The sequence below is a fragment of the Protobothrops mucrosquamatus genome, unplaced genomic scaffold (genome assembly GCF_001527695.2).
Source record: "Protobothrops mucrosquamatus isolate PMUCROS unplaced genomic scaffold, P.Mucros_1.0 scaffold5274, whole genome shotgun sequence".
Taxonomy (NCBI): domain Eukaryota; kingdom Metazoa; phylum Chordata; class Lepidosauria; order Squamata; family Viperidae; genus Protobothrops; species Protobothrops mucrosquamatus.
In genome coordinates, this window is record NW_015391140.1 from 25,491 (window position 1) to 50,729 (window position 25,239).

The 25,239-nt window shown below is 42.5% G+C and overlaps 1 protein-coding gene across 1 annotated transcript in view; it reads right to left on the minus strand.

Moving 5' to 3' along the window:
* LOC107299685 (laminin subunit beta-1) overlaps positions 1-22,485 on the minus strand; it is a gene marked incomplete at both ends in the record, with an annotated part of 47,680 nt that extends 25,195 nt beyond the window's left edge. Inside the window, 12 exons of the mRNA XM_015829032.1 lie at positions 1,455-1,590; positions 5,865-5,944; positions 7,967-8,079; positions 8,863-9,042; positions 10,416-10,604; positions 12,078-12,198; positions 13,126-13,328; positions 16,349-16,412; positions 17,582-17,770; positions 19,616-19,689; positions 20,519-20,660; positions 22,460-22,485. Coding sequence (XP_015684518.1) covers positions 1,455-1,590; positions 5,865-5,944; positions 7,967-8,079; positions 8,863-9,042; positions 10,416-10,604; positions 12,078-12,198; positions 13,126-13,328; positions 16,349-16,412; positions 17,582-17,770; positions 19,616-19,689; positions 20,519-20,660; positions 22,460-22,485 — 1,517 coding nt within the window. The remainder of the gene's footprint in view (positions 1-1,454; positions 1,591-5,864; positions 5,945-7,966; positions 8,080-8,862; positions 9,043-10,415; positions 10,605-12,077; positions 12,199-13,125; positions 13,329-16,348; positions 16,413-17,581; positions 17,771-19,615; positions 19,690-20,518; positions 20,661-22,459) is intronic.
* Between the last annotated feature and the right edge of the window lie 2,754 nt (positions 22,486-25,239).

A 25,239-nucleotide genomic window follows, 5' to 3' on the forward strand; every position in this document is an offset into this window, starting at 1 on the left:
AAAAAAATAAAATAAAATAAAATAAAATAAAATAAAATAAAAAAATAAAATAAAATAAAATATAAAATAAAATAATAAAATAATAAAAATAATAAAATAATAAAACAATAAAATAATAAAATAAAATAATAAAATAAATAAAATAAATAAAATAAAATAAAATAAAAAAATAAAAACCAAAATAATAAATAAAAAATAATAAACAAAATAAAATAATAAAATAAAATTAAAAAAAATAAAGAAAATAATAAAGAAAACAATAAAATAATAAAATAAAATAAAGAAAAAATAAAATAAATAAAATAAAATAAAATAAAGAAAAAAAGAAAGAAAAATAAAATAAATAAAATAATATAATAAAATAATAAAATAAAGAAAAAATAAAACAAAGAAAACAAAATAAAATAATAAAATAAATAATAAATAAATAAAACAAAATAATAAAATAATAAAAGAAAAGAAAAAAATAAATAAAATAATAAAATAAAACAAAATAAAATAATAAAATAAATATTGGGTATTATTATTGATTTTAGAATAAGAGGTTAATGCATTTTATATCAGTATCTATACCAGAAAAAGTTGAACTTATTCTTTTTTCCTCTTTTACATTCTTTCTGCTTCCCCAATTTTGCTTTTTTTATCTGTTTTCCCTAGCTGCCTTTCTTTTGGTTTTTTTTTAATATTTTATCTTTTGCTGAGACTTAATCATTTTTTTTTTTAAAAGCACAGAAGCAAATTATATTCTTCTCTTTTAAGATAATGCACATACGTGCCATGGAAAATGTAGATTAAAAAAAAATACTATGAGGACAGTATTCCCGCAGTTTTCTCCAGATGTTTTGGGACTTTTAATCCCAGACGTCACATTCATACTCTTACTGATGTTTACAAAAGATGACTAGGAGCAGATTCAGCTCACATGCATGTATATAGATTGTTTCTCTTAGTTGAGAAATGGTCTTTGTATGTTTTCCTACATTTAGACAAACTTTTTATTGAGAGTTGAGAGTTCAATCCTAGGTAACAGCAGATGTTTCTCTCCCGGGGTGGAGAGGAAACATCTGCTGTGAACTCCATGTAGGTGTCAGGAAGGGCATCCAGTCAGTAAACTCTCGGCTACACCCAGTTGCTCTGACTCTACCCTGAATCAGGAACTACAAGTTGTAAAAAAAAGGGGGAGGGAGACAAACTATTTCTGATCAGATTTGAAATGAAACAATATTGTACCTATACCTTTACTGTAAAGCGGACAAAACATCAAAAGTGCTACTAAATCACTATTCTAATCAGAAACAAAAAATAGAAGAAACCAAATATTTCCTGACTGATGAAAGGCACACATCAATGTACATATAAGCCTGTGTGTTTGTGCATATACGTTTTGAGGAGCGGGCTAAAAGGACTCGTAGAAGTTATGTGTTTTTGATCGCTTAGCTAAAGTTGAGACTCACGGGGCCAAAGCTGGCGTCCTCCGCTTCATAGACATAATGATCTAAAGATATGAAAAAATATCCGGGTTCCACTTCCTGGCACTGGCGGCCAATCAGATGCGGCCTGCACTGGCATTGGCCAGTTTCACTGGAGCAGCTGAAAAACAAAATGGGTTTCTATTGGACGTCTGCGGGACGTTTCATATGCCTCTTTCCTCTGCATACCAATAGATAGACAGACAGACAGACAGACAGACAGATAGATTGATAGATAATAGATTGATAGATAATAGATAGATAGATAATAGAGTGATAGATAGATAATAGATTGAGTGATAGATAGATAATAGATAGATAGAAAGATTGATTGATAATAGATAGATAATAGATATTGATAGATAATAGATAGATAGATAATAGATATTGATAGATAGATAGATAGATAGATAGATAGATAGATAGATAGATAGATAGATAGATAGATAGATAGATAGATAGATGACAGATAAATACATGGATGGATGGATGGATGGATGGATGGATGGAGATGATAGATAGATATAGATAGATAGATGGTAGATATAGATGGATGGTAGAGATAGATGTAGATGAACGAGAAATACATGGATAGATAGATAGATAGATAGATAGATAGATAGATAGATAGATGACAGATAAATACATGGATGGATGGATGGATGGAGATGATCGATAGATATAGATAGATAGATGGTAGATATAGATGGATGGTAGAGATAGATGTAGATGACCGAGAAATACATGGATAGATAGATAGATAGATAGATAGATAGATAGATAGATAGATAGATAGATAGATAGATAGATAGACAGATAGATAAATTCAAGATATCTAAGAGTAGAGACAGCCACAAATATAACCCAATCATAGATATTTCTGCATAATTATAGAAAAGTTTGCAACAAGTTTCACTCATCTGTCAATCAACCCAAATGAGTTTCTATCAGACATCATCTTCAGGACATTTTATATGCCTCTTTCCTCTGCACACCAATAAATAAACAAACAAATAAATAAATAAATTCAAGATATCTAAGAGCAGAGACAGCCACCCATGTTTATAACCCAATCATAGATATTTATGTGTAATTAAAGAAAAAATTTGCAACGAGTTTCACTCATCTACCGATCAAAACCAAAATGAGTTTCTATCGGACATCTTCGGGACATTTTATATGCCTCTTTCCATTGTACACACACACACACACACACAAGAAATTCAAGACATCCTAAGACTGACAAGCACAAGACTCTATGACTCAAACGCACGGATATTTCTGCATAATGAAAGAAAAATTTGAAACAGGTTTCACTGATCTGTCAATCAACACAGCCACGCAACCATCGTGAATTGTGCATTTTAGCTATTGCTTCCTAGGCAGATATCCCAATACAGATGCTTAGGTGCTGATCAGATAAGTGACTTGCAAGCCATCCAATTCAAAACTCAGGAATAATAATAATAATAATAATAATAATAATAATAATAATAATAATAATAATAATAATAATAATAATAATAATAATAATAATAATAATAATAATAATAATAATAATAATAGAGAAAGTCATAGAAAATGATAAAATTAAACTGCTCTGGGACTTCAGAATTCAAACAGACAAGCACCTGCCACATAACACCCCAGACTTAACAATTGTCGATAAGAAAGACAAAAAAGTCTGGATAGTGGACGTGGCAGTGCCTGGAGACAGCAGAATAGATGAGAAAGAACTGGAGAAGTTAACAAAATACAAAGACCTACAAATAGAAATAGAAAGACTGTGGCAAAGGCAAGCAAGGGTAGTACCAATAGTAATAGGCGCCTTGGGTGCAATCCCAAAACAACTGGAGCAACACTTGAACGCTATCAGCATTGACAAATTCGCCCTTAGTCAATTGCAAAAGGCAGCCTTACTAGGAACTGCCTCCATCCTGCAACGATATCTGTAATACCATCAAACATCTACATCTGCCTATCCCAGGTCCTTGGGAAGGACTCGATAGGTAGACAAAAATGCCAAATCCAGTCTGAACATCTGGCTGACTGTGCGATGATCCATAATAATAATAATAATATACATGGAAGCAGGGAGAAAGTCTCCTTTCTTATGGCATTATTACAATCCCAGATAGATTTCGTCAAACTTCAGATGTTTCCTTTACTGGGCACCCTAATTCCAGCCTTTCTTTATGGTTCCCAGGTTGTTTTCCTTCCTTCAAAACCACAACTTAGCTTTTGGGTGCAGCTATGTGCTCAGATGCTGTGCGGTGGCCCTACGGTTTATAGGGGGAAGCACATTCATCTCTTCAGACAATGGCTGCCTAACCAGAAATCAAGGCTGTAAAAACAGGGATCTGGACAGCTGACGGTTTTAATCTGAAACGTCCGGATGAGTGAGATCATTTTCTTGGGAGAGGAAACGGGAACTCTTGTTAGGTCAAGTTCTCTTCGCGAATGACACCCATTTACAGATGGTTTTGCAATGAAGACATCAGGATGTCCAAAGATTAGCCAGCTCCCTGGTCCCACTGCGCAATTTTAACAGGACTGTTGAGAGTAGCTACTGCCTGCGTGAGAATCAACTTAGGAAAAAAAAGATCAGAATAAAAATAAGAGCTGGGTCAAGCTTAATTTCCTCAGAGAGCTGAGACAGTAAGTCTAAAATGCAGCAAAGAGTTTTGCTGAAGTAATCGGATTATGGAATAGCCATAACAACTTGCCCGGAGTTGCGAGGAACTGGGCGGCATATAAATTTCATAAGCTATTATTGTCATGGTTCGTCGCACAGTCAGCCAGATGTTCAGACTGGGATTTGGCATTTTTTATCCACCTATCGAGTCTTCCACAAAAAACTGGGATGGGCAGATGTTGTTTGATGGTGCTTAGAGATCTGCGTGAGCTGTTTTGAGCCAAGCTGCCTGTTGCAATTGACCGATGGTGAATTTGTCAATGCCGGTGGTTACAACAGCGCTGAAAAAAGTGATTTATGACCGTTTTTCAGACTTACAAACAGTTGCAGCATCCCCATGATCACGTGATCAAAATTTTGGATGCTTGGCAACTGACTCATATTTATGACGGAGTCATGTGATCCCCTTATGCGTCCTTCTGACAAGCAAAGTCAATGGGGAAATCAGATTTGTTGAACAACCACGTTGCTAATTTAATAACTGCCGTGATTCACTTAACAACTGTGGCCAAAATATGTCATAAAAAGGGGCAAAATTCACTTAATACGTGTCTCACTTAGTCACAGAAATGTTCGGTTCAATTGTGGTCATGAGTCAATGGCTACCTGTACTTTATTAAGTACAAACAAGTAGCTGGGCCTATTAGGAAAAAAACTAGAACAGGCTATACCTAAAATACTACAAGGAAAGACTGCTGTTGCTTTCTGGTTTTCCCCAGTTGGCAATTCTTTGAAGCAAAATCCAGCGAGATAAATTTTTTGTCCACTCGAGCAAAAAAGCTAACAGCCGTGCTGGCAAAGGAGACGGAAATTAAAATTTAAATGTATTTAGGAAGGAAGGGTGACTGGATCAAGAGGAAAGGTCAGGAAAGTCAAGGTTGGATGGGGTTGAGATCCTCAAAAAGAAGGAGGTGAAAAGTTTAAATAATAAAAAGCAAGGAACGAATTGACGTATGGACATAACAGAGCAGAGATCATGAACAAGGTCTGGAGAAGTACAGAGAATGTGTTGATATCCACTAGATTTACTTAAGAATTTTTTTCGTGCCTTTAATTTAGAAGTTTTCAACATTTATCAACCCGGGAATAGAATATTCTAAAAAAACTCTAGAACAGGGGTCACCAATCTGTGGTCCGTGGCCCACTACCAGGCCGTGGACTGTTGGCCACTGGGCTGGCACCCCCCCCCACACTCATGCTAGCGTCGCATGAGCGCTAGCAATGTTGTGAGCGTCAGGCGGGCGCTAGCGTTGCCACAAGCGTACCCCCCCCACTCGAGCTAGTGTCGTGGTGTCGTGCGGGCACTAACAATGCCGTAAGTGCCGTGGGGGCGCTAGCGTTGACACAAGTGCATCCCCCCCACTCACGCTAGCGTTACGGCATCATGCCGGCACTATCGTTGCTGCAAGTGCAACATGGCCACTCTTGTTAGCGTTGCGGCACTGCGCGGGCACTAGCGTCACCTGAGCATCGTACGGGCGCTTGTGGCCCTGTTTGTGGTGCATGCGCAATCAAGGCCCTGTTCATGTGTGCGTGGCCCATTCACTCGTGTGTGCCTCCACACACACATCCTGCCCCGGGCCGCCAACCCAGAAAGCTTGAGGACCCCTGCTCTAGAAGGTGGTTCTCTCCTGAACCATACCCACTTAGGAAGGTGCATTTAGAAAGTTTATAGGTACGACAGTAGGAATTTAACTTACTTATTGTTCAGTGAACCACCTTGGTCACAATCACAGGGGCGACACCCATCCATATCGTTGCTCAGTCCCCAGTTTTCAGGCTGCAAGGGAAGATTTGGGACGTTACAGATACAAGAACATGCACAGAGTCACAGCCCGGGATCACAGGCAGGACAAAGGACAAACGTCGCCAGGATGAATCTGGACTACAGGTAGTACTTGACTTACAACAGTTTGTAACACTTGAAGTTACAATGCAACTGAAAAAAATGACTTATAGTCACTTTTCACACTTATGACCACTCTAGCACTTTTCTCGTAGCGAGAAAAGTTGTAAAAATGGGGCAAAACTCACTTCACAAATTTCTCACTTAACAACATAAATTATGGGCTCAGTTGTCGTCGTTGAGGACCACCTGTAGTAAGATTGCTTTTCTGATTCTCATGACCATCCATCCCTTTCTTCTACAACTGCTATTCTTCCGTGGTTGATCCGTACATGTCGTCCTTGCTCAACAACGGTCATTGGAAACGGAATTTGCATCACTAGGCGACATGGTCGTAAAGCACGAGGTCATGTGACCCAACTGTTTAGCAACAGCAGTTCCAGCACTTCCGGTTGCTGTCATGAAGCGAATCGTGTGGTCATCATTTGCAATTTCCTGCTGCTTCTGACAAGCAGGGTCAATGGGGGAATCGGGATTTGCTCAATGACCGCGTGATGACGATGACGACAACGATGATAACAACAACAACAACAACAACAATAATAATAATAAAGTTGAAAGGGACCTTGGAGGTCATCTAGTCCACCCCCCTGCTCAGGCAGGAAACCCTATGGCTGTCCAGTCTCTTCTTAAAAACTTCCAGTGTTGGAGCATTCACAGCTTCTGGAGGCAGGTTGTTCCACTGGTTAATTGTTCTAACTGTCAGGAAATTTCTCCTTAGTTCTAGGTTGCTTCTCTTCTTGATTAGTTTACATCTGTTGCTTCTTGTCCTGCCTTCAGGCGCTTTGGAGAATAGCTTGACTCCCTCTTCTTTGGGGCAGCCCCTGAGATACTGGAAGACTGCTATCACGTCCCCCCTCGTCCTTCTCTTCGTTAAACTAGACATACCCAATTCCAGCAACCATTCCTTATATGTTTTAGCCTCCAGTCCCCTAATCATCTTTGTTGCTCTTCTCTGTACTCTTTCAAGAGTCTCAGCATCCTTTTTACATGGTGGCGACCAAAACTGGATTCCGTATTCCAAGTGTGGCCTTACCAAGGCCTTGTAAAGTGGTATTAACACTTCACGTGATCTTGATTCTATCCCTCTGTTAATGCAGCCCAGCACTGTGTTGGCTTTTTTGGCAGCTGCAGCACACGGCTGGCTCCTATTTAAGGGATTGTCCACTAGGATTCCGAGATCCCTCCCACAGTTGCTACTATTGAGCCAAGTACTCCCTATACTATACCATACATTTGTTTTTTCTTGCCTAAATGTAGACTCTTTCTGCAGTGATTTGCTTAACAACTGTGGGAATAAAAGATTGTCACGTTGGGTGCCACTCAGAACAACTGCCTTCCTTAGCAACAGAAATTCAGGCCTCAGTTGCAGTCGTAAGCCGAGGACCACCTATCTACATTAACTTCTGTGGCACGCCATTGAGATTAATTGCAGGTAGTCCTCGACTTACGGCCGCAGTTTAGCCCCAAATTTCTGTCGCTAAGCAAGACATTTGTTAAAGTGAGTTTTGCCCCGTTTTACGACCTTTCTTGTCATGGTTGTTATGCGAATCCCTGCGGTTGTTAAATTAGTAACCCGGTTGTTAAGTGAATCTGGCTTCCCCCATTGACTTTGGTCGCAAAAGGGGATCAGGTGACCCCGGGACACTGTAGTCGTCATAAATGTGAGTCAGTTATCAAGCATCCGAATTTTGATCGTGTGAGCACGGGGATGCTGCGAAAGTCATGTGAAAAACAGTCATACGTCACTTTTCTCAGTACCGTTGTAACTTGGGACGGTCACTAAACGAGTCGAGGACTACCTGTACTTGGATCTTTGAAATAAAATTACTCTAAAAGATTTCTGTCTTTTCCTTCTTTCGATCTATATATTATTTTATAAGCTGGAGAACGTACCAGACATTGATCGCACTGCTTTCCGGTAACCAGACGTTTACAGTAGCAGTTTCCTGTCTCGGAGTCACAAGGATTCCCTCCCGGATGCGTGCCCAACGGATTGCAAGCACAAGCTACATAAGGAAGAGCAAGTAAATAAATCAGGAATTAGTGTGTTTTGATTAACGTTGGGTGTACAAAACTTGCAACAAATATTTATCTCAACACCGTCACTCATTTTTCTCAATGACAAATTGCTTTCCTCTCTTTCCCTTTGTGGTTTCCGTTTTCTGAGTTGGGCTTATGTTTCCTTATGTGTATTTAACTGTAGACCAAGATAGCGAACCATAGGACCAAAATTACAATCCGTAGTAATGTGCTGTCAATGCAATCTAGACAAGCTGAAATTAAAAGCATCAAATACAGAAGTGTATCCAAAGTTCGTGCAAACTGTTGTTGGTCTGATACTTTGAAATATACAACTGAATAATACACTGGGAAGCTCATCACAGCTAAATACAGGCATCTGCACAGGCGTCAGGAAGGGCATCCGGTTAGTAAATTCTCAGCTCCATCTAGTCGCACAGGAATATTTTCATAGTCTTTCCACAAGGAATAGAATTAGAGATAACTACTGCTTCAGAAAGAAATTGAACAAGTCCACTCTAAAATGTCGTGTACACAAGGGTGTCCCCTAGGCGTGATGCGCGAAATTTGATAAATGAATAAAATAGGCACAACTGCAACTTCAGGGGGAAAAAACAAACAACCCATCCCATCTTAACCATTTCTCAAGCGACACCATCCAATTGGGGTCTGGGTCTTTATATCAGCAAAACGAAATAACATCATGGCAGAAAACGTCAGGCTTTTTTCAAAAGTTTACCGAACGTCAAACACAGCGAGGTTAGACTTACACTGACAGCCGTGAGGGTCGTCTATGCTTAATCCGTAAAATCCTTCTTTGCAGGTGTCACAACGTTCCCCTTCCACAAAGAATTTGCAGCGACACTGTCCCGCGATGAGGCCGGCCGAGTAGTCGGTGTAACGATCGCAAATTCCGCCATTTTGAGAGCCGACGGGGTCACAGTTACACGCTAAACGAAGAAACACATTTTCTAATTGCATCGACACCGCCGTACGAAGACATACGGGTAGTTCCTCAACTTACGACCACAACGGAGTCCAAAATTAAGGAATGGATATCAGCACAGGGAAAGCAGGTGTGAGTATTAAAATCATCTTTTATCACTTAGTGTTCTCCCTTTCTTTTAATTTATACATCTCATTAACTCAGAATGACAAATAGGATTTCCTTATTTAATTCACTACAAATAGTTCTCCACAACTATGCCCCAAATTTCCATTGTGTAGCAAGGCAGATGTGTTAAGTGAGTTTTGCCCCATTTTATGACTTTTCTTGCCATGGTTGTTAAGCGCATCACTGCCGTCGTTAAGCGAATCATGCCGTTGTTAAGTAAATCTGGCATCCTCTATTGACTTTGCTTGTGGGAATCCGGCTGGGAAGGTCGCAAAAAGAGGATCACATGACCCTCGGACAATGCAACAGTCATAAATATGAGTCAGTTGCCAGGCAGCCAAATTTTGATCACATGACCGCAGGAAGGCTGCAACAGTCGTAAGTGTGAGAACCGCTCGTAAGTTGCTTTTTTCAGTGCCGTTGTAACTTTGAACGGTCACTAAACGAACTGTTGTAAGTCAAGTGTTGTAAGTCAAGTCAAGACTAGTTGCACAATCGAACAAATCATTGTGTGCATTACTCAGCGATTGTGAATCTCCCGCAGAATTTGGGGGGGAACAGTGCAAATGGAGGATAAACATACTCCATTTCTAAATGATGGAATAATTCTATAAAATATTCCATTTGTAGATTTCAGCTAATCTGGTGTATACATAGATTCAGGGGTAGGCAACCTTGACTCTTTTATGACTCGTGGACTTCAGCTCCCAGAATTCCTGAGCCACCCTGGCTCAGCTTGGAAACCTCTCCCTTTCCCCTCAGCACGGCTGGCTCAAGAATTCTGGGAGTTGAAGTCCACGAGTCATAAAAGAGCCAAGGTTGCCTACCCCTGGATTTGGTAGAAGGAAAGCGAGACAGTGGTTAAGGGAGTTTTGCCCCATTTTACGACCTTTCTTGCCACAGTTGTTAAGTGAATCACTGCGACTGTTAAGTTATTAACACGGTCGTTAAATGAATCTGGCTTCCCCATTGACTTGACCTGGCAGAAGGTCACAAAAAGTGGACCACATGACCCCCTAAAATAAATGCCAGTTGCCAAATGTCTGAATTTGGATCCCGTGACCACAGGGGATGCCGCAACAATTGTGAGTGTGAAAAACGGTCCTAAGTCATTTTTTTTAGTGCCGTTGTAACTTTGAACGGTCACTAAATAAATGGTTGCAAGTCAAGGACTGCATGCATTTCCTGAGAAAAAGACGCTGGACTCACGTTCACAAATATGCGGATCGCGGACATCCCTCTCCGGATGTTGGAAGTAGAAGGGCTTGCACTGCTCACAATTGTGCCCCACCGTGTTATGTTGACAATCGTCACACACCCCACCGCTGGTGTTTCCGGTCGCTACGTAAACAGCCATATCAAAATGGCACTGCACGGAATGCTCGTTGCAATTGCACTCTTAAGAGAATAAGGGAAAAAATAAGTTTGGTAAATTAAATAAATAAGTAAAAAGCGATAGCCTAGCACAGGGGTAGGCAACCTTGGCTCTTTTATGACTCGTGGACTTCAACTCCCAGAATTCCTGAACCAGCATGGCTCAGCTTGGAAACCTCTCCCTTTCCCCTCAGCATGGCAGGCTGAGGAATTCTGGGAGTTGAAGTCCACAGGTCATAAAAGAGCCAAGGTTGCCTACCCCTGGCCTAGCATGACAAAGGACAGTCCCTAATCTCTTTCAACAGGGTTCCCCGACCCCTGGCCCGTAGCCCGATATTAGGTCATGGCCCATTTGGAACTGGGTCCACAAAAGTGGCCGGCACGCACCCGCGCTTGTGTGCACAAGCTCCATTTGCACAAGCAGCGGACACTTGTCCGCGTGCGTGAAGCTCCATTTGTGCGAGTGGCACCCTAACCCTAATCTGCCACTTGCACAAATGGAGCTTTGTGCACACGCGAGTGCCCGCCACTCACACAAATGGACACACTTCTCTTAGAAAAAGCACGCAACACCAGGCCAGGGGGAAAGATAAGGTCCCATTCTCAAATATTAGCACAAAATCCAGCCCTCCTGTAATTTTGATTTCTAAATCTTTCTAGTCTTTGATTTCCCCAAATTGACCAATTCTACTTTCTATCTTCTGCTCTTCAAAAACAGAATGCTCGTGATAGAACATTTCTAGCCGAATTAATTTGCATCCCTTGGACCAGTGGTGGGATTCAAATACCTGAACAACCGGTTCTGTTATTGGATGCAGGCCTGTGTCTCCGAGGCCTAGAATGGACTTCCGGAAGTGGCATCCACGCACTTCCGGTTGGCCGTTCTAGGCTGGGGAGGCCTCCTCCAGGCCTCCGAGGCCTAGAACGGATTTCCGGAAGTGGCACCCACGCACTTCCGGTGGGCTGTTCTAGGCTGGGAAGGCCTCCTCCAGGCCTCCAAGGCCTAGAACGGACTTCCGGAAGTGGCATCCACGCACTTCCGGTGGGCTGTTCTAGGCTGGGAAGGCCTCCTCCAGGCCTCCGAGGCCTAGAACAGACTTCTGGAAGTGGCATCCACGCACTTCTGGTGGGCTGTTCTAGGCTGGGGAGGCCTCCTCCAGGCCTCTGAGGCCTAGAACGGACTTCAGGAAGCAGTGTGCATTCAGCTGGTTCTCCGAATTCAGCAAAATTTAGCTACCGGTTCTGCAAAACCGGTGCGAACCGGCTGAATCTCACCACTGCCTTGGACTATTCCTAAAAGGACAGATTTGCGCAGCCGAGATCAAGTTCAGTGGCATAGACCAGTGTTTCGCAATCTTGGCAACTTTAAGACATGTGAACTTCGATTCCTAGAATTCCCCCAGCCTACTGGGCAGGCTGGGAAATTCTGGGGATTGAAGTCCATACCTCAGAGATCTCTGAAGTCCACTAAGCAGTGATTAACACAGTTAGGCTTACTTTTGCAGGCGTTGCTGTTACGGCCTTCGGCGGGACGCCATGGCAAATCATGGTAAAAATCCAAGCACTGCTCACAGTTTAAGCCTTTGGTGTTGTGCCGACACATGCAGTGGCCGTGGACCTTTCACAAAATGAAACCGCAAGGTACAAGTTCAGAGCAAATGACATATTTACCAAGATAAGCAATTCCCTCCCCTTTTGCAAACAAGGAACACAAGCGGAGCATTCCCATGTCGGTTTTCTCAACCTCAGCAACTTTAAGATGTGTGCACTTCAACCCCCAGAAGCCCCCTGGGCTGGAGAATTCTGGGAGTTGAAGTCCACTATGGAATAGGGAATGTGATTCTTGATCTTGGAATGGAATGGTGATGACAGTTTGTTGCAAGAAAACAACTGCAAGACAGCACCAAGGACCCCATAGTCCTCCTTCTCCTCCTCCTCCTCTCCACAAACCCTTCTAGCACTGATGATGTGACCTAGTTGGGTAATGAAATGTCTGCAAGAAAACAAGCAAGCTCAGAGAGCACCAAGGACCCCACAGTCCTCCTCCTCCTCCTCCTCCTCCTCTCCACAAACCCTTCTAGCACTGATGATGTGACCTAGTTGGGTATTGAAACATCTGCAAGAAAACAACAAAGCTCAGAGAGCACCAAGGACCCCACAGTCGTCGTCCTCCACCTCCTCCTCCTCCTCCTCCTCCTCCTCCTCTCCACAAACCCTTCTAGCACTGATGATGTGACCTAGTTGGGTAATGAAATGTCTGCAAGAGAACAACCAAGCTCCGAGAGCACCAAGGACCCCACAGTCCTCCTGCTCCTCCTCCTCCTCTCCACAAACCCTTCTCCCTTCTAGCACTGATGATGCTACCTAATTGGGTAATGAAACGTCTGCAAAAAAAAACCAGCCACGTTCCGAGAGCATCAAGGACCCCCCTCAGATTCCATTTTAGATGAAACGTGTTTTCTGTTGTCAATCAAGGGCGATGCTTTTCAACGTCAGGGTCAGAATGACAATGAAATGGCAACAGGAAAGCAAGGTGGACATTTACCATTCCTTCCACCTCTTCTTCATAGCCATGCACCGGGGCGCATTCACTGGCGTGTCCATAACAGAAGCAGTTCCCGCGGACCACCATGTCGTAAATAGCATAGTAATACTTTTCTCTGATCTCCATCCTTGAATCCAGAAGATTGTCTCCCAGGGTGTGCAGTTTGGCAAATTGGATTTTTAAATTTGTAATCTTTAACATATCTAAAAAAAAGAAGAAACAAAACAAAAACAAGAAAACGTGTGTACACGAATCTTCCTAAGAACATTTACAACCGACAGACGTGACTACAGCCATAACCGACGGTCCCAAATTGGAAGTCAGGATCCTGCCCCTATTTCACATGTAAATAGATACTACAGATTAATTAATGATAGCCAGTTTGGTTTTAGAATAAGGGGAGGCCTTTCTATTTTGCTGCCTTAAGAGCCCCAAAATGGTACAGTCAAGTCCTCAATTTACAACAGTTCCGTTCGAAGTTACAAAGGCAATTCCTGCAACATATGGAATGGCTGTCTTGCTTTGTTTATTGTTTTCTTCTTCATCTGTTATGGAGGACACAGGACTGCCTGTGTATCATTGGTAAAGAATTCTAATTTGACTCAAAGGGCACCAGTTACTCCAATCTACGAGACAATGGAGAACAAGTACAAAGCCACTTCAAAATACAAGAGAGATCTATTCTTAGCTTGAGTATGTTCTCTGAAGCCCTTAACTACCCGGTTACAGAGTGAATTCTTTTGCCAAAAGGTTGCCAATCCCTTCTGATGTTGCATTAGCTGGGGACATTTTGTGGATGGAACATATGAAAACTGTCCCCTCTTCCTTTTTAAAGCAATCCTACTTTTCGAATCACCGCAAGGAGATCAAATCAGTCGGTCCTAAAGAAAAGCAACCTTGACCGTCCTTGGGAAGGACGGATCCCGCAGCTGAAGCTCAAAGACTTTGGCCACCAAAGGAGAAAAGAGGACTCCATGGAGGAGATGCAGATGTTGGGAAAGGTGGAAGGCAAAAGGAGAAGGGAACGGCAGAGGAGGAGATGGTTAGAGAACATGAATTTGGACAACCCATTGGAGGATGAGGGGGTTCAGCGCGGTCCCTGGGATCGCAAAGAGTTAGACACGGCTTAGTGACTAAACAGCAACAATTCGAATCAGATTTTATCTAATGATTTCCAGCCAACTAAGCTTTCGGATTATATCATGCATCAGGTCACTTTGATTCTCTGATTGAGCGAAAAGATAAGATAAGATAAGATAAGATGATGAGATGAGATAAGATAACCTTTATTGTCATTTTTTTACCGTGGGCACAACGGCACACATCAAAAATTAAGTTTAGTTGCCCGCTCTCAAAGTGAAACACATACATGACGCACACCTAAACATACTATGAACAACATATGTATAGACCCACATCCCTACATATACATAACAAATAAATATTAAATACTGTCCATCTTGAATATATAACGGAAGGAGGAAGCTTGAGAGTTCCCAAGGTTAATGCTGTATGGAATGAAACTATGACTGAATCTGGATGTTCTGCTACGGATACCACAAAGCCTCCTCCCAGAAGGGAACAAGGAAAACAGGTCGTGAAGAGGATGTGTAGTGTCCCAGATAATCTTATGGACCCTGCTCAAGCAGCGCTTCTGTGCTATGTCCTGGATGGGAGGGAGGGAACTGCCAATGATCTTTTCTGCCGTCCTCACCACTCTCTGCACCGCCTTCCTGTCTGAAGCAGGGATGCTTCCAAACCAGACTGTGATGCTGTATGACAGGATGCTCTCGATCGTCCCCCTGTAGAAAGTGGTCAGGACAGGGGAAGGAAGATGTGCTTTTCTCATGCGACGCAGAAAATGCAGGCGCTGCTGTGCCCGCTTCACCAGTTTCTCACTGTTGAGCGACCAAGTCAGCCTACCCGTTAGCTGCACACCCAGGAATTTGACGCTGGTAACCATCTCCACAGGTGAATCATTAATGCACAGAGAAGTGTGGCTGTGCCTAGTGGTGAAGACGTTCGCCTCCCACCTGGAAGGTTGAGAGTTCAATCCTTAGTAGAGGCAGATGTTTCTCTCGTAGGGCACAGTGAAAAAATATATGCTGTGAACTCCACATAGCCATCAGGAAGGGCATCCGGCCAGTAAACTCTCAGCTCCCTCCAGTCGTCCCAACTCTACCCCCAATGAAGGGATTCCAGGGTCGTAAATAGGGAGTATATAAAAAAGCTTTCATATATTGAAAATTATACCTGCTATTGCTTACATTTTTTAAATCAGATAAGCCTGTTCTTGCATCAGGAGTGCATGCAAATGCCACTTCTTCTGTTGTTTTTGAAAGTCAGCAAATTACTAATCTGAGCATACAATCAGATAGCTTATAACTAAGTACCGGATCATACTTGTAATTGTTTTACTACCTTCAGCGCTTTTATTTTATTTACAGTTCGTTTTTCTTTCATCTTATAGACTTCAAACAGATGTAAGCACATGTCTCATCCAGACACCCCCTCCAATCATTTCACCCGACTGAAACTTGCTTAGCTTCATCAAAGATTCTCCATAACACACCTGGGAGTGTACTAGGGGCCTTCCCTCATTTCACTAATCCTAGGGAATTAGGAAGAAAATAATCTCAAAGATTTACACGAATAAGTAAGCTGAAAGAATCAAGATAATTCACTCTAAGTGCTTTTAAACATAACTAATAGCCGCTATTATTAAAGGCTGCAATGAAACAGGTCTGGGTTTTTTTTAAAAGGGTTGACGTTACCAAGACTTTGAAAAACTTAATTACGCTCCCATTAATCTTTCTGGATGATGGGTATCCCAAAAGATTTTAGCAAGTCGTAAAGACCCCTGCTCCCTGTTTATCAGCTTCTTTGATCTCTGCGGGAAGGCAGGTTGGTGTTAATGAAAATTCTTTAGCAAGAAGATACAGCTGTGGAGTTGACATGAAGTTCAACTGAGGCCTACTGAGTTTTGGCCACCATCGATGAAGAGAACGTATTGTTCACCAGATGGGTGTCTTGAGATGTTTGTTTTTTTTTAATTACAGCCATATGCTCGCCTCGTTAGAAAGCAAGTTGTGCAATTCTCACAGCACTAAACTGGAGAGATTCGTGCTAACGGCCTCTGAAAAGGATTGAGTAATTTTGACCTACCAAGGCAAAGCTAGCATGCATTTGACGTGCAACATAAAAGAGGATATTGTGAACGTACTTTGAATCCGTGGGCTGTAGGGGTCTTCTATTCGAAAAGCAGGATCCAGAACCCGGTAAATGACCTGAAAGGAACACGACAATATGAGAGAGATCTGTACTTTGCAAATACAGGCAGTCCTCGACTTATAACAGTTCATTTAGTGACCGTTCAAACGGCACTGAAAAACGTGACCGTTTTTCACCGTTATGACCTTTGCAGCATCCATCAAAATTCAGACGCTTGGCAAATGATTCGTATTTATGACGGTTGCAGGGTCCCGGGATCTCCACGTGATCTCCTTTTGCGACCTTCTGACAAGCAAAGTCAATGGAGAAGCCGGATTCACTTAACAACCGTGGGTCTAAATGATCCCCTGGATTGATTCACTTAGCGAGAAAGGTCGTAAAACAGTGGTCCCCAATCTTTCCAGCTTTGCGGACTGCGGGAGAGAGGAAATGGCTGTGTGTGGGCAGCCGGCGTGTGTGCTTGCGCGCACAGCTCCATTTGTGCCAGTGGCGGTTTAGGGTTAGGGTGCCGCTTGCACAAATGGAGCTTCACACGGGCACGTGAGTGTCCGCCACTTGTGCAAGTGCAAATGAAGCTGCGTGTCATGTCATGGTTCCGACAGATGAAACTCTCCAAAGAACTTTGAGGCATTATTTACCTTAAAGAATTTATTGGAGTAGCATAGCTTCAGCACTAACATAGTTGAAGCCAAAATCTGAATTCCCCTCCCCTGAACACATAGCACAATTCCCTCCTCTAATTTACAGTCATAAATCACAGTCTCCAATTAGTTTGAAATGCAGACTTTCCCTCCTGTTCTCCATCCCGCCATTCCTTATCATCTCTTATTTCAAAAGCCCTGAATTCACACACTATTACAATATTGTTATGTCTAACTAACTCCCATCACATTCCTCCACCTCCCCCAGTATCATCTAATTCTAAGAGTAAAGCATAAGAAAGAAAAAGGCTGCATCTCCATGTGTTGTCAAAGCAAGAACATCCAATGTTTGCAGCATTGACACTGCGCACACAAGCGGGCCCGCCTGCTGCTTTTCTGGCCTGGTTCCAAATGGGCCACAGGCCTAGTACCGGGCCACGACTCAGGGGTTGTGGACCCCTGTCGTAAAATGGAGCAAAACACACTTAACAAATGTCTCACTTAACGACAGAAATATTGGGCTCAAATGTGGTCATAGGTTGAGGACAACCGGTAAGGTCTTTAAACATATATAGATGACCAACCTCTCCCTCGGTGGAAGGTTCAATGTCGGAATAGCGGGAATCACAAATAATGTCGTCGACTTTCTTCATGGGTCCGGTGGAGACGCCCGGGAACGAATTCTCACAGTCGTAGGCAAAATAACGGTAGACTTGCCACGTTTTGCCGAAATCGGATGATCTTTCAATTAACATGGCAGAAGGACGGAAGGTCTAAAAACAAATGCAACCGAGAGGAGTTGGTTTTAGGTCGCTCGGAGTTGCAAAATCGTTTGCCTTTCTGTCGATATTGGAAAGTTAAATTTTCCTTTCTTACTCTCTTTTCTGGTTTTTTTTTAAAAATCCATGTCCTCACACATATTTTTATTTTACTTTAGTATTTATTTTTATCCCAGGGAATGGGGCTGATCCAAAGTCGCACAGATGGCTTTCATGCCTAAGGTGGGACTAGAACTCACAAACTCCTAGTGATTGACCCAAAGTTACTCACCCGGCTTTCAAGCCTAAGGTGGGACTAGAACTCACAGACTCCTGGTGATTGGCCCAAAGTCACCCAGCTGGCTTTCATGCCTAAGGTGGGACTAGAACTCACAGACACCTGGTGATTGGCCCAAAAACACCCAGCCGGCTTTCATGCCTAAGGTGGGACTAGAACTCACAGACTCTTAGTGATTGGCCCAAAGTCACCCAGCTGGTTTTCATGCCTAAGGTGGGACTAGAACTCACAGACTCCTAGTGATTGGCTAAAGTTACCCAGCCGGCTTTCAAGCCTAAGGTGGGACTAGAACTCACAGATTCCTGGTGATTGGCCCAAAGTCACCCAGTGATTGGCCCAAAGTCATCCAGCTGGCTTTCATGCCTAAGGTGGGACTAGAATTCACAGACTCCTAGTGATTGGCTAAAGTTACCCACCTGGCTTTCAAGCCTAAGGTGGGACTAGAACTCAGACACCTGGTGATTGGCCCAAAGTCACCCAGTGATTGGCCCAAAGTCATCCAGCTGGCTTTCATGCCTAAGGTGGGACTAGAATTCACAGACTCCTAGTGATTGGCTAAAGTTACCCACCTGGCTTTCAAGCCTAAGGTGGGACTAGAACTCACAAACACCTGGTGACTGGCTCAAAGACACCCAGCTGGCTTTCATGCCTAAAGTGAGACTAAAATTCACAGATACCTAGTGATTGGCCCAAAGCCACCCAGCCAGCTTTCATGCCCAAGGTGGGACTAGAACTCACAGACACCTAGTGATTGGCCCAAAGACACCCAGCTGGCTTTCATGCCTAAAGGGGAATTAGAACACACCCTGTTGTGAACTGTAAAAAAAAGTTACGTTTCTGAATCTTCCTTTAAGTCATGCTTCAACAATTGCAATTAGTAGTATGTTTTTCTCTGAGTGAAAATCCTAAGAGGATGCAACCTCTTGCACCTTCTTTAAAAAAAAAAAGCGTTATTTTAAATCCTAGGGTGCATCTGCTCTGCCAGGACATCTGTGGAAGGGGAAAACAACATTTTGTATACAGATGTTTTCTTCTCCGCCCCCAAAGGTTATTTCCATTGCCAAAAGGGAAGGAATTTAAAAGTCAATATGTCTTGTTGTCTTAAATAACTGCATTGTGGAAGTTTGGCAAACCTGGACACCAGCCTTAGGAATTAATGCCGAGCAAATGTGATGGCCTTCAAAAGCCCACACAATTCTCACTTCTGCAGCAACAAAAAGTCAGGGATCAGAACTTCCCCAAAACAACCCAAGCTGCGGGAAAACAAGAGATGCAGAAGAAACACTCAATCTTTCTCAATTTTCTGAGGGTTTGGAGATTCATTCAAAGCAGTTCTTATCTTAAAAATGCAGAACAGGCCAATTAAATTGCACCATAAAACTCTGGAATTTGTTCTCTGCCTTCCCTCTTGAATGCCAGGATTAATCGTTTTTAAAAATCCTTTAGTGCCTCTTATCTTACATGCGAAAAAAATGCCAGTTAAGCCTCTGACTGGCATCTAGGGCCAGGATATGGGGCTCTTCTTTGCCGCTGGGGGGAAATGTTATGGATTTTTTTTTTACCTTGAAGGTCATAATGAGGTGGGTAAAATGGAATTCCGCCTCTAGATCCAATTGGACAGTCACGTTTTCTACTCCTGCAGGACGAAAAAGAGGAGGTTTCCTTGTAAAGAAGAACATTTGTTAAAAATCGAATTCCATCTCTTGAATTCCCCAGAGGGAAACAGGCATGGCTTTGAACCAAATCCTCTTTCTTTCCTTTTTTCTTTCTTTCTTTCTTTCTTTCTTTCTTTCTTTCTTTCTTTCTTTCTTTCTTTCTTACTTTCTTTCTTTCTTTCTTTCTTCTCTCTCTTTAATCTGTCCCTTACTCTTTCCCATCTCCTTCTTTCTCTTTTTAAACCCTCCCTCTTTCCCATCCCCTTCCTTTCCTTCCTTTCCTTCCTTCCTTCCCCTTTCTCTCTTTAATCCCTCCCTTCCTTTTTCCCATCTCCTTCCTCCCTCCCTCCCTCCCTTCTTTCTTCTCTTTTTAAACCCTCCCTCTTTCCCATCCCCTTCCTTTCCTTCCTTCCTTTCTTCCCCTTTCTCTTTAATCCCTCCCTTCCATTTTCCCATCTCCTTCCTTCCTTCCTTCTTCCTTTTCTTTTTAAACCCTCCCTTTCCCATCCCCTTCCTTTCTTTCGTTCCTTCCTTCCTTTTCTTCTTTCCTTTCCTTCCTTCCTTTCTTTCTTCCCCTTTCTCTCTTTAATCCCTCCCTTCCTTTTTCCCATCTCCTTCCTTCCTTCCTTCTTTCCTTCCTTCCTTCCTTCTTCCTTTTCTTTTTAAACCCTCCCTTTCCCATCCCCTTCCTTTCTTTCCTTCCTTCCTTCCTTTTCTTCTTTTCTTTCCTTTCCTTCCTTCCTTTCTTTCTTCCCCTTTCTCTCTTTAATCCCTCCTAAGATCTTCACATCCCATCCCGGTGCAGCCTACCGTTTTCTGATTGCCACCACAGCTTCAGGCGATTGGGAGCAAAAGCGGTCACCACATTTTCAATACGGTGGTTGTCCGGATTCAAGGTCTCGTGGAACGGATCGCGTGAATCGCACGTAAAACATTTCTTGTCCTCCTGAAGTAAGCAAGACAAAAATCCATTGTGCAACAGTCATTATTTCTGGTACTGAAACTTCGTTAAATTCTCACTTCACTGGACCCATTCAAGTCCAGGTTAATGTCCAACACACTGGGGTCCCAACAGAACAGAATAGATGGAATAGAATTGAGTAGAGTATAGAGTAGAGTAGAGTAGAGTAGAGTAGAGTAGAGTAGAGTAGAGTAGAGTAGAGTAGAGTAGAATTGAATAGAATAGAATAGAATAGAATAGAACATACTGGGGTCCCAACAGAACAGAACAGAACAGAATAGATGGAATAGAATTGAGTAGAGTAGAGTAGAGTAGAGTAGAGTATAGAGTAGAGTAGAGTAGAACAGAATTGAGTAGAATAGAATAGAATAGAATAGAATAGAATAGAATAGAATAGAATAGAATAGAGTAGAGTAGAGTAGAGTAGAGTAGAGTAGAGTAGAACATACTGGGGTCCCAACAGAACAGAACAGAACAGAATAGATGGAATAGAATTGAGTAGAGTAGAGTAGAGTAGAATAGAATTGAGTAGAATAGAATTGAGTAGAATAGAATAGAGTAGAGTAGAGTAGAGTAGAGTAGAACAGAATAGAATAGAGCTGGAAGGGACCTCGGAGGTCTTCTAGTCCAGCCCCCCGCTCAAGCAGGAGAACCTATACTAAATGAACTGTTGTAAGTCGAGGACTCCCTGTACTAAATGGAACTGTATTATATTTCAGTTGTTAAAATTGTAGATCTCAGCACTAACAGGGATGCGATCCCTTTCCAGGAAACAACTCTCAAAATTAAGTCACCGCCATGCCAGGACGTTAACACAAGCTCCTGGACGCTGACCTATTTCCTGGCATATTTTTTTAATGCAACTCTCGTTAATTGCTCCCCGTTTCCTACATTTTGCTTGGAAATTTCGGATCCAGGATACAAAGGCCACGATTTTCTCCTAAGCCTGGCATGGTTAAAAAACAACCAGATGCCTCCACTCGCTTTCCTTCTCTTTCCTCACTACTCTCCGTGTGCTAAATTTAAGATTGCAAACACCAGAGAGCTATCTAGCCCAGGGGTAGTCAACCTTGGCTCTTTTATGACTCGTGGACTTCAACTCCCAGAATTCCTGAGCCAGCTAAGCTGGCTCAGGAATTCTGGGAATTGAAGTCCACGAGTCATAAAAGAGCCAAGGTTGACTACCCCTGAGATTCTAGCCTCTTCTAATTCTGCAAAACAGCCCAATCCCGAGAAGTCGACGTTATTCTCTTTACTGGCACAAAGGCTTCGACGCTTTTCGCTCCGACCACTTCCCAACAACCGAAGACTTCCATTTTTGGAAATTGGGACTCCTTTATTTGCGTCCATCCGTCATGTTGTCGGACCTGCTGGTAATTTTCTATCCCTCCAACCACCTAAAAGTTGGAACTCCGACTTTCTCCAGAAATATTTATGAATCCCTCTCACTTTTTTAAGATAAACATTTCTACCTTTGGAGTTAAACAAAGGGTGACAGGGGACCTTCTCAGTTGAAAAATGGGAGAACAGCTACAGTCACGGCGTTCTATAACATCGCATACAAATTGTACCAAAAATACTACAAGGAAAAACACTGGGTTACTTCTGAAAGGGGAGCAGAGGAAGTTCCTGGTTCAGATCAATTTGCACAAATCAAGGAGAGAAGCAACCTGGAAACTAAGGAGAAATTCCCTGATAACGAGAACATTTAATCAGTGGAACGACTCGCCTCCAGACGTTGTGGCTGCTCCATTCATGGAGGATTTTAAGATGAGATTGGACAATCACGTGTGTGAAATGGAACAGGGTTTCCTGCCTGAGCAGGGGGTTGGACTAGAAGACCTCCAAGGTCCCTTCCAACTCTGTTTGCAAGCAGATATTGACTTTTTATTATTATTATTATTATTATTATTATTATTATTATTATTATTATTANCCAGTGTTGGAGCACCCCCAACTTCTGAAGGCAAGTCATTCCACTAGTTAATTGTTCTCACTGTCAGGAAGTTTCTCCTTAGTTCTAGGTTGCTTCTCTCCTTGATTAGCTTCCATCCGTTGCTTCTTGTCCTGCCTTCAGGTGCTTTGGAGAATAGCTTGACTCCCTCTTCTTTGGGGCAGCCCCTGAGATATTGGAACACTGCTATCCTGTCCCCCCTCGTCCTTCTCTTCATTAACCCAAACATACCCAATTCCAGCAGCCGTTCCTTATGCGTTTTAGCCTCCAGTCCTCTGATGTATTATAAAACATGATAGGTTTGGGGGAAGAATCGTGAAGGAAACCTAACACCAACTGCCAAAGAAATGGCAGTTGTGATTTCACATGATTGTATATGTAATGATAATAATGAACCTAAACAAAGCATGAGGAAAGGGTTTCTCTCTCTCTCTCTCTTTCTATCTCTCTCTCTTTCTTTCTCTCTCTCTCTCTCTCTCTTTCTATCTCTTTCTCTCTGTGTCTGTTTTTTCTGTCTTTCTTTCTCTGTCTCTCTTATTCTCTCTGTCTCTGTCTCTCACTTTCTATCTCTTTCTCTCTTTCTCTGTCTGTTTTTTCTCTTTCTTTCTGTCTCTCTGTCTCTGTTTTTTCTCTTTCTTTTTCTGTGTCTCTTATTCTCTCTCTGTCCCTCTTTCTGTCTCTCTGTCTCTGTCTCTCTCTTTCTTTCTCTCACTTTCTCTCTTTCTCTCTCTGTCTGTTTTTTTTCTCTTTCTTTCTGTCTCTCTTATTCTCTCTCTCTCTCTGTCTCTCTCTTTCTCTCTCTCACTTTCTATGTCTGTTTTTTCTATTTCTTTTTCTGTCTCTCTTATTCTCTCTCTCTCTGTGTCTCTGTCTCTCTCTGTGTGTCTGTTTTTTCTCTTTCTTTTCTGTCTCTCTTATTCCCTCTCTGTCTCTCTCTGTCTCTCCCTCTCTTTCTTTCTTTCTCTCACTCTTTCTCTCTGTCTGTTTTTCTCTCTTTCTTTCTCTGTCTCTCTTATTCTCTCTCTCTGTCTCTGTCTTTCTCTCTCTCTCTTTCTATCTCTCTCTCTGTCTCTCTCTCTGTCTCTCTCTCTCTCTCTGTCTCTCTCTCTCTCTCTCTCTCTCTCTCTCTCTCTCTCTCTGTCTGTCTTTCTCTCTGTCTCTCTCTCTCTCTTTCTCTCTGCAAGAACGACCTCTGAAATCAAACCTGGTCCTTCCCCAGAGACGATCTGGGTTGAGACGGAACTCACAGGAGGCAGAGATCAAGAGTTTTTTTCTTGTATCACAGCCAGGATTAAAAAAAAAAAAAAGTCCCAGGAGACTTTAGTTCATCGCATTCAGGNTCAGCTGGATATTTCTTATTAATATAGTTAGAAATACTGCATCATAAAAGCATCTACTGTTTCATTCTTACATGAACAATTCTGGCGTAATAGTACTCATAAGTACACTGCCCGTTTGTACTTCACATAGACCAGGGGTCTTCAAACTTGGCCCTTTTATGACTTGTGGACTTCAACCCCCCAGAATTCCTCAGTCGGCTATTTTGATGAAACTGCAGGCTTGGATCCAGACCAGGGGCCTTCAAACTTAGCCCTTTTATGAGTTGTGGATTTCAACTCCCAGAATTCCTCAGCCAGCGTGCCTGGCTGAGGAATTCTGGGAGTTGAAGTCCACAAGGGCCAAGTTTGAAGACCCCTGACATAGATAGATGAATGAACTTTTGATAACCAGAGGCCACGTTTAAAATTTTGAGAGTCTACGGCAGGGGTAGGCAACCTTGGCTCTTTTATGACTCGTGGACGTCAACTCCCAGAATTCCTCAGCCAGGAACCTTCTTTGGGACTTGGGTGCAATCCCAAAACATCTGGAGGCGACTTGAACCCCATCGGCACTGACAAAATAACCCATCAGTCAATTGCAAAAGGCAGCTTTACATGGCACAGCTTCCATCTTGCAAAGACGCCTGTAACACCATCAAACATCCACATCTGGTTATCTCAGATTCTTGGGAAGGGCTCAATGGATGGATAAAAATGCCAAATCCAGTCTGAACATCTGGTTGACTGTGCAACAAGTAATAAAGACAAACTTTCCATCTGTCAGTTACAAGAAGCTGCACTGCATGGATCTGGATATATACTACATTGATAAAGAATAGAGTAGAATAGAATAGAATAGAATAGAATAGAGTAACAGAGTTGGAAAGCACCCTGGAGGTCATCTAGTCCAACCCCCTGCTCAGGCAGGAAACACTATATCATTTCAGACAAATGGCTGTCCAGTCTCTTTTTAAAAACTTCCAGTGTTGGAGCATTCACTGCTTCTGGAGGCAGGTGGTTCCACTGGTTAATTGTTCAAACTGTCAGGAAATGTCACCTTAGTTCTAGGTTGCTTCTCTCCTTGATTAGTTTCCATCTGTTGCTTCTTGTCCTGCCTTCAGGTGCTTTGGAGAATAGCTTGACCCTCTCTTCTTTGGGGCAGCCCCTTAGAGATTGGAACAAATCTGGTCCCTATACTATTTCAGACAAATGGCTGTCCAGTCTCTTCTTAAAAACTTCCAGTGTTGGAGCACCCCCAACTTCTGAAGGCAAGTCATTCCACTAGTTAATTGTTCTC